This window comes from Xenopus laevis, chromosome 4S, assembly GCF_017654675.1.
Source record: "Xenopus laevis strain J_2021 chromosome 4S, Xenopus_laevis_v10.1, whole genome shotgun sequence".
In the NCBI taxonomy this organism is placed as follows: Eukaryota; Metazoa; Chordata; class Amphibia; order Anura; family Pipidae; genus Xenopus; species Xenopus laevis.
This window is the reverse complement of record NC_054378.1, coordinates 27618658-27628698: the sequence shown is the minus strand read 5'-3', so window position 1 is coordinate 27628698 and position 10041 is coordinate 27618658. Positions and strand designations below refer to the sequence as shown.

General features: G+C 37.6%; 1 protein-coding gene across 5 annotated transcripts in view; it reads right to left on the bottom strand.

Annotated features, from left to right (window-relative positions):
• Positions 1–9041: 9041 nt before the first annotated feature.
• The window catches only part of XB5885308.S (provisional ortholog of nuclear receptor coactivator 5 S homeolog), a 63354-nt gene continuing 62354 nt past the window's right edge, over positions 9042–10041 (bottom strand). For 4 of the 5 annotated variants that reach the window (XM_041591431.1, XM_041591432.1, XM_041591433.1 and 1 more), the window contains one exon: positions 9042–9405. In XM_041591431.1, the coding sequence (XP_041447365.1) occupies positions 9350–9405 (56 nt within the window). In that variant the 3' untranslated portion in view covers positions 9042–9349. 5 annotated transcript variants of the gene reach the window in all.

Genomic DNA, 10041 nt, shown 5'->3' with positions numbered 1-10041 from the left:
AAGGACGTCACTCACTCTGTGAAAAAGGGAGTGTAAGCGAGCAACGCCGAGTCATGTGATGTCATCCGGCTGCGCCTGTACTGTGGACGTTCGCGCCTTGATCTTGTTGCGCATATGAAAAGGCTCAACTTAGGTAATGACCCCCCAGGTAACATCATCCTTTCTCATACACCCACAATTACCTCCTTGTACTCCCTTTTCATAGCTGTGTTAGAATGTGCTTATGTCAAAGGATATAAAAACCATTTCAATCATTTGTTTGGCATTTTCACTCCAGAGAGTGCAGAATCCAAACAGCTTGAGTTCGCTCTTCAATAAACTTTTTTTTTATACCTCAAGTGATCTCAGGCTCCTGAGTTTCCACAAGGCTAAAATGTTACAGATGCATGAAATAATACACAGGCCTAGTTCCAAGAATATTTAAGACCGCAATTAAAAATGTGTCATTTTTGGAAGACATAACTATGGGGGGGTTGTGGATGCACACCTGAGGCCAATTTCAAAAAGTTTAAAGCCCTGTCTAAATAATTCAAGTAAATATGCAAGTGCATGTCATTTTGAAACAGGGTTTTTTTGTTACAAAGTTATGATCATAATATTGATAAGCCACCATACCACGTCAAGGGACCACCATGTGGGGTGATCATAACTTTGTAACAAAAAAACCCTGTTTCAAAATTACATGCACTTGCATATTTACTTGAATTACTTAGACAGGGCTTTAAACTTTTTGAAATTGGCCTCAGGTGTGCATCCACAACCCCCCCATAGTTATTTTTGGAAGACAGACCTTTAAACAGATTCAAGCTGGAGTAATTTCACCCTAACTGTACCCACTCTGCAGGTCGAACAGCATGGAAAACACTGTATAAGACATGGGAATAAAGCAGCTCCTAACTGGAGTAGTAGTTTAGTCACTGTGCACTTCAACTTTATAGGATAAATAATATATTCCAAAAAAGCAAGGGTAAAGAATATAAATTCCCTCCCTGTATTCTTGTTTCATGCTAAAGTGTATTGCTGAACTCTGTCACTATGTGGTATGTAAACGGCAGTGTTGCTGATCAAAAGATGTTGCATATTGGAATGAAAGATGAGAAATAGGTCAACAGGTCAAATAATTTATCCTAACTATCATTTTTTGAATTTTTTATGTTCTCTATATAAAAAGTTTGGGAACCCCTCACAACCTGCATAATAATTTACTCCACTTTCAACAAAATAAGATAACGGTGGTATGTCTTTCATTTCCCAGGAACATCTGAGTACTGGGGTGTTTTCTGAACAAAGATTTTTAGTGATGCAGTATTCAGCTGTATGAAATTAAATCAAATTTGAAAAACCGACTGTGCAAAAATATGGGTACCCTTGTAATTTTGCTAATTTGAATACATGTAACTTCAATACTGATAACTGGCAACACCAAATTTGTTGGATTAGCTCATTATAGGAAAACTATACCCCCCAAACAATGAGTAAAACAGCTCATGTGTAAAACCCTGCTTAATGTAAATTAACCATTATCATAATAATATACTTTTTTAGTAGTATGTGCCATTGGATAATCATAAATAGAAAATTGCCATTTTAAAAAATAAGGGCCGCCCCCTGAGATCGTAAGATTCCCGGTGTACACATACAAACCACATGTAAGGTCACATGAGCCAATTAACAGACAGAGTCCTGCCTTTTGCTTCAACACATCTTCCTGTTACAGTTAGTGTTGTAGTATTTCTGGTCAGGTGATCTCTGAGGCAGCACAGATAGAGTCACGAAATGGTGGTTCAAGGCAAGAGATGTAAAAGGACAATATTTATGTAAATGTATATTCCAGTTTGGTAAGATTCTTTAATATGTCATTCAATTTGATATAAACTATCTGTTGCTTAAGTATTCATTTTGGGGGTATAGTTTTCCTTTAAGCCTTGAACTTCATAGGCAGGTGTGTCCAATCATGAGAAAAGGTATTTAAGGTGGCCAATTGCAAGTTGTGCTTCTGTTTGATTCTCCTCTGAAGAGTGACAGCATGGGATCCTCAAAGCAACTCTCAAAAGATCTGAAAACAAAGTTTGTTCTACTGGTTTAGGGGAAGGCTACCAAAAGCTATCTCAGTGGATTAAACGGTCAGTTTCAACTAAGGAATGTAATCAGAAAATGGAAGGCCACAGGCACAGTTGCTGTAAAAAAAAATACAGGAGCGGCATAGGCGGAGGATTATGAGAATGGTTACAGACAACCCAAAGATCACCTCCAAAGACCCGCAAGAACATATTGCTGCAGATGTTGTATCTAAACATAGTTTACAATTCAGAGCAATTTGCACAAAGAACATCTGTATGGCAGGGTGACGTATGCAAAAGCTCATTTAAACAAGCCACAATCATTTTGGAACAAAGTGCTTTGGACAAAAATGGAGTTATTTGGTCATAACAAAAAGCGCTTTGCATGGCGGAAGAAGAAGACCACATTCCAAGAAAAACACCTGCTACCTACTGTCAAATTAGGTGGAGGTTCCATCATGCTGTGGGGCTGTGTGGCTAGTTCAGGGACTGGAGCCCTTGTTAAAAGTCTAAGGTCGGATAAATTCAACCCAATAGCAACAAATTCTTCAGGATAATGTTCAAGCATAAGTCACAAAGTTGAAGTTACGCAGGGGTTGGATATTCCAACAAGACAATGACCCTAAAGACACTTCGAAATCTACAAAGGCATTTATGCAGAGGGAGAAGTACAATATTCTGAAATTCTGTTAATCTGTTTACTGTAATACTCAAAAAGAATTTGAAAAGAAACAAACGATTGCAAGAACAGCAGGAGAGATTATTGGGGCGACTCTTCAATTCAATACACTTTCAATATATGTGGTTTCTGAAAGGTATGCAATATTGTGTATGCTCCATCATATTTTCTTTTCTATTGTTGCCTTTAAAACAGTATCACGGAATTTGCACCAGTCAACCAGAATGCTATTCCTCATGCTTAAAGGGGTTGTTCATCTTTGAGTTAAGTTTTAGTATGATCTAGAGTGATATTCTGAAACATTTTGCAATTTGTTTTCATTATTTTATTTTTTATTTCATTATTTTATTATTGGCTTTTTAGTTATTTAGCTTCTTATTGAGCAATCTAGTTATTAGGGTCAAATTTACCCAAGCAACTATGCATTGATTTGAAAAAGACTTGAATATGATTAGGAGAGGCCTGAATAGAAAGATGAGCAAAAGTAATAATTTGTAGCCTTACATCACATTTGTTTTTTTAGATGGGGCCAGTGATCCCCATTTGAAAGTTGGAAAGTCAGAAGATAAGTGCAAATATTTATTTTTTTATAGTTTTTGAATTAATGATGGGCCATTATAAAGTTGCTTAGAAATGGGCATTGTATAACATGATAAAATTTAATCAAAGGTGACCCACCCATTTAAAGGGCAACTAAAGTCTAAAATAGAATAATGTTAGAAATGCTGTATTATGTAAACTAAATATAAACATGAACTTACTGCACCAGCAGCCTAATAAGACAAATGATTTATGCTTTCAAAGTTGGCGCAGGGGGCTGTCATCTTGTAACTTTGTTAGACATTTCTGCAATATCAAGACTCGCACATGCTCAGTGTGGTCTGGGCTTCAGTTGGGAGGTTAAGCTTAGGGATCGTCATAAATTATCAAAACAGCACAAGTCAAATAATATCTGCCATAGAAGCCAATACAGCAAGACTGATTAATAATCATAATATAGAGACTGCACTACGTCTCTGGATACAAATCTCTACAGGGAATCCAACAATGCTGCTCGAGTTCTGGGAAGTAAGGTGGGGGGGCTCCCCCTGCCATTTGAAAGTATGATCGTTTACCTGCACAGCAGTTGGGGACCATCTGACAATTCCTATCAACAGCAGTAAAAGAAGGGGGAATTGCACTGCATACAGTCAGGTTTATGATAAAAACTGTAGATATCTTTTATTTAAAGTATATTGGAGATAGATTTCTTTTTCATTAAAGAAAGTAAAAATGGGATTTTATATTTTTGCCTTTACACGCCCTTTAATGCCCAATGCATATTTAATATCTGTTGCTGCGGCTAAATTTTTATATTTACATTTTAAACAAAAACTCAAGCTGGTCTTTGTTTCTGTTTCATGTTGGGCCTAATTATTGCATACCAGGGATTATGGATCAGTTTCAGTACATCAGAATACTTGAAGAGGCCATGTTGCTTTATATCAAAGCGGACAACGACCCCAAACAAATCAGGAAACAACATCTTGGTTCCAGACCAACAAGATTGACATTATGGAGTGGCCAGCACAATTCCTGACCTTAATCCAATTGAAAACTTGTAGGGTAACATTAAAAATGCTGTTTCTAACTCAGTAGTCTACTAATGTATAAAACTGAATATAGATTGAAATTACTTAAGCAATTTTATTATACCAACAGTAACAAAGAGACTAGACTCCTAGCTACCCAACTTAAAGTCAAACAAGCCAAGTCCAGAATAGGCCATATAATGGACCATAATGTTAAAATCACTGACCCCAAAGGCATAGCTGACCACTTTGCACAGTATTATACCTCCCTCTATAACTTATCCACAAATTCAGCAGTAGTAAAACCATCACAGGATTATATAGAAGGCTACTTAAACTCTTGTAATTTGCCGCAGCCCACGCTAGAACAAAAGGAGGAGCTCAATGCCCCAATTTCCATCTCCGAAGTTTTCCAAGCAATTAAGATCCTAAAAATGGGAAAGGCACCAGGGCCGGATGGCTTCACAAACGCTTATTATAGGTCATACAAAGATCTACTTGCCCCTCATTTAGTGACGCTTTTCAGGAATATAATTGATACAGGACAAATTAACCCTGAATTCTTACAGGCAAACATTTCAACGATACCTAAACCTGGCAAGTCGCTGGATTTCTGCCAAAATTATAGGCCTATTTCGCTGCTCAACTCCGACTTAAAACTCTATTCCAAGATACTAGCATTGCGACGTAACAACATATTACCCTCCCTCATTAGCACTGATCAGGTGGGTTTCATACAGGGATGCCAAGCAGCGGACAATACCAGGAAACTAAACAATCTATTGTACATTATCAAGCAAAATAATATACCATCAGTCTTACTGTCTTTGGATGCGGAGAAGGCGTTTGACAGGATTCATTGGGGTTATATGGACACCGCATTGTGCAAGTTCAACTTAGGACCTACATTCCTTAAAGCAATTTCAATGTTATACACCCCCCTACTGCTAGAGTTTGCGCATCTGGGATCCTGTCTGACGCCTTCCCCATCAGCAATGGCACTAGGCAGGGGTGCCCCATCTCCCCATTGATTTTTGCACTTCTTGTGGAACCCTTGGCATGCAAAATTAGGTTGAATCAGGACATATCCGGCATCCCCACAAATATAGGCCCTCAAGTGATAAGCCTTTTTGCTGACGACATAATTTTGTCGCTGTCAAACTCACACATAGCTATCCCTAACTTACTGAAGGAATTAGATGCCTTCTACAAAGCATCTTGGTATAAAATTAACTCGAGCAAAACACAGGCGCTAGCAATTAACATCCCGACCGGCAATTAGCATGCCTGCATGGTAACTTTCTCTTTGAATGGAATCCTAACTCTCTTACGTATTTGGGTATAAAACTTCCCAAGGATCCTGACCACTTTTTCAAGTTGAATTATGTCCCTTTACAGCAAACATTGCTGGCTGATTATCAGAGATGGAAAACCCTCTATACATCTTGGTTGGGTAGGATTATAGCTACTAAAATGAATGTTTTACCCAGAATACTGTATTATTTCAGAACCATTCAAATACAACTTCCTCGGAAGTTCCTATCATCATTACAGGCGCAATTGAATTTGTTTGTATGGGGGCGCAGGAGACCCCGTATCTCAGCCAAAGTTTTGCAACAACCCTCGAGCAATGGTGGTGTGGGTTTACCCAACCTGCTGCAATACTACAGGGCTTCCCTCTTAGAGACTGCAGTGAGAATGCATAGTCCGCCTGGTTGTAAAGATGGCTTGACATTGAGAATGGTACCCTTTCTAATTTAACCATTTCCCACTTGTTATGGTTGCCAGTTAAGCACAGACCTAGGAACTTAAGTTTATTGCCTTCCACCAAATTTATCATTCTTCAGTGGGATTCCCTACACACTAACAGGAATATGGGGAAATTCCCTTCACCGAACATGCCTTTGCTGAATGTGAAATTTTTGGTGCAGGATCTAGATTTGCAAGCCTGGGTGCAAAAAGGCATACAGACGATTTCTGATTTGTACTTGATAAATATCTACCGACAATTTACAGAACTTCATAACAAATACCAACTGTGTCAGAAGGTCTATTACAAATATCTCAGACTCACGCATTTTCTGAGCAGGGCCTCACCATCATATAAAACCTTACGTCAGAGGTCCAGGGTTGAATATCTGTGTAAAATTGGGGGTCAGGCTAAAGGAGTTCTTTCGGATTGCTACAAGTTTATACTTACTCTACCACCAGACCATAAGCATCCCCACATCATTAAATGGAACAAGAACTCAATGTAGAACTTTCACCTGAACGATGGCAGGAAATTCAGCTAACCCTCGTTGGTGCTACTAGGTGCACTAACCATATTGAAGCTTATAAAAAACTGCTTTATAGGTGGCACCTTACGCCAGTAAAATTAAACAAAATATCGGAGATGTATTCCCCTTTGTGCTGGAGGGGTTGTGAGCATCATGGGACATTAGTGCACTTGTGGTGGTCCTGTCCTGTCCTGGTATTTGACCTATGGAACGACGTTTTCACCCTGATAAATGCTGATCTACAATTTGGGGTCCCACACACACTGGATGCTGCCTTATTGTTGAACCTGCCAGATGCGATCACTAAATTCCAGAAGAAATTTTTGTTTCATATTTTTAATGCGACAACACTTTTGATTGCTAAGAACTGGAAAACTGCTGGTCTGCTAGATTTCCAACAAGTTTTGATGGCAGTCGACTACAGAGCTAATATGGAGTTGATGGCAGCCAAGAACGAACACAATTACTCGAAGTTCGATAAAATATGGTCTGTCTGGCAGTCTTTCCGACACCCGGCCCCACGGGCTACCTCATGACTCTGGAGGGTTGGGTAAATTTGAGTTGATTTAACCATAATATGTAATAGGCGGACATACCTAGTGACCTAGTTGCTCTAATTGACCTAGTTAATCTTATTGGTCTGTTTGACCTACCTTGACCATTTCTTTTAGTTGTCACTTTGCTTTCAGACGCTAGTTGTACTGTATTCTCAGGTATTGATTGTACATGTGATAATGCTATATCTTAAGACATTATGTGATGTGACAATAAGATTGTAATGTACGATATATGCCTTTATTTTGTATGGAGATGTACCGTGAAAAATAAAGAGAAGTTTAAAAAAAAAAAAAAAAAAAAAAATGCTGTTTCTGAGGCAAGACCAAGAAATGCAGAATAATTGTGGAAAGTAACAGGTGCCAGAAGTTGGTCAACGCCATGCAACACAGATGTGCTGCAATTCTTAGTAACAGTTCTCAGAAAGTGTTTACAAAACGAAATATTAGTTCAGTGATTCAAAGGAGAGCAAAATCTTAAAATATTTTTTCAGTTTATACAGTGAATGTTTGCATTCTTCCTTACAAACTCAGACTGCTATTCTTTTTATAACATCCTATTCACTTTTATTCACTTTCTGTAAATGAATAATACTAATTAAATACATTTTTCTTAGGTTTTCATTTGGAATAGAATGTGCAGTGTTCAAAATGCATTTGCTTGTGTGGAAATAAAAGCTAAGGATTTTAAGCTTTTTTTCACTAAAACTCACTGCTATTTATTCTGCACACAACTTTATGCTTCTATTGCACAAGATATATAGGATATATGGTTTTATAATTTATTGCAGTATTATACTGATCAATGTAATTTCTATTGGATTGCTTCTTTGCATAGTCTTTGTTTGAATACTGCTCCTGAATTGCACTGAATGGCATTGTATAAAGTTGATTTTAGAATGCTCTAAAATTTTATTTTGTCTCACAGTGTACTTATATACTGTTAAGATGAGCATAAACCTGACAACTTAATTTGCATGGCTGGTTCTGATTAAGGTCTTATGGTTTCAGAGAGATTGCGAACATGTAAGAACATTTTTTTTTTTTTAAGAGGTGTACGGCAACAAAGCATGACATTTCATGCCATGGGGGGCTGTGATTAAACATAGGCCTGGGTACAGGCACAGAGTGTGGATTTCAGTGGCGAAACAAGCAAGTATGTATTTCAGCACTGAAATCCACTCCAAGCTCCGGACCACAGCCCAATACAGTGGCACCAGAAGCAGTCACAGTAGAAGACTGGTGCCAGGTAAGGGGCTAATTCTTGGCCTGTATTTATCCTGCATGTTTCATTAGCCTAGCAGCAATACAAAAATACTTGTGCTGTAGTCATAAAATATACATCATGGGGCAGATTTATTAAGGGTCGAAGTGAAAATTCTAATTTTGATTTATTTATTTTTATTTTTTTTCAGAACTCTCATTTGAATTATCGAAACTCAATATTTATCATACTCTGGCCCTTTAAGAACTCAAATTCATCACCCTCTTAAGCCAGAGGAATTGCTGTATAAGTCAATGGGAGAGTTCCAATTTGGTGATATTTGCAGCCTTCCTGCCAATTTTTTTCAAAGAAAAGAACTGGAATCAAGTTTTTTAAATTTGAATCAGGTTTTTTTAATTCAAATAGAATTTGATTAGAGTTTTCAGGTCGATTCAATTCATCCGAGCTGAGAAAATTAGATTTTATTAATAAATTTCGATTGGTCGAATTTCGAATTTATGAGAGTTTAAAAAAAAAAAAAAAAAAAAACTTGCATGAAATCGAAATTTAGACACTTGATAAATGTGCCTCCAAAAGTCATTCATTATCAAGTGTAACAATTTAATTTTATAACCAAAATGTACAAATATTCCAGTTATTCACAAAAATGAACATAAATGATCACACACCAAGATATTGTAAAACATAATCTGTATTGTCTTTTGAGAAAAGAAAATTATAAAACACAAAAAAAAAAATACCTAAACGAAGGCGCAACCATTCTATAATACAATATTTAATTCTCATCTTGTCAGTGGAACAACAAATGTGTGCCTCTAACAGTAAAAGATTTCACAAAAGGCAGTATCCAAAAAGAAAAAAAATGCATAAGGGAATGAGGGGATATTACTCAAACTGTCACAATTCTCCTGCTTTGCTCCATTTGGGACTAAGTTACACATAGTAGATGATCAGGTGCAGCCTGCATAGGTTATTTTCTCCTCAGCTGAGCAATGGTTTCGGTTTAGATGACCAGTGGTGGGGGGCACCAGAAACACCTGTAAAACAGGACAGTTAAGTATTAGTTTGTTTTTAAACTAACAGCATCTGGTTTTTGTTGCTTGCTTTACACCTGTGATAAAACTACTTCTTATACCACTGAAAACCTGCTCTTTCACTTTAAAAGTTGGATAGTGCACTAAGGGATTCCTATGGCCCATTGTGCTAAAGGGACTTTTTTGAATGACAACAAATTAAATTCAATGCAATCAGCCACTTGAATGCTTTACATACAAAAGTGCTTAGTACTTTCATATATTGCATTATGATACACGTTTATGTATTTTTCATGAGCACATTCTCCAGAGAAATATAAAATGCTGTGGAAAAACTCACCTTGAATATGCAGACAGATTAAATGAGAAAGGAACATGAAATCACTGGGAGGGTACAAATTATTGGCCACCTCCCTTACTGCAGAGTATGGTGCTATCACTTTTCCCTCTACCCAGACATCTTTTCTTACCCTGGGTGGAGTGGTATGGACTGGTGCTATGGACACCCAGAAAGACTGATGGTACAGTGCAATACCCTGAGCCACGGCACAATGACCTGGGGTAGAAGGTCAACACTAAACTGGGACACCCCAGTGGTTTTACATTCCATTGAATGGCACACCTGTCCCTTTTCAATGA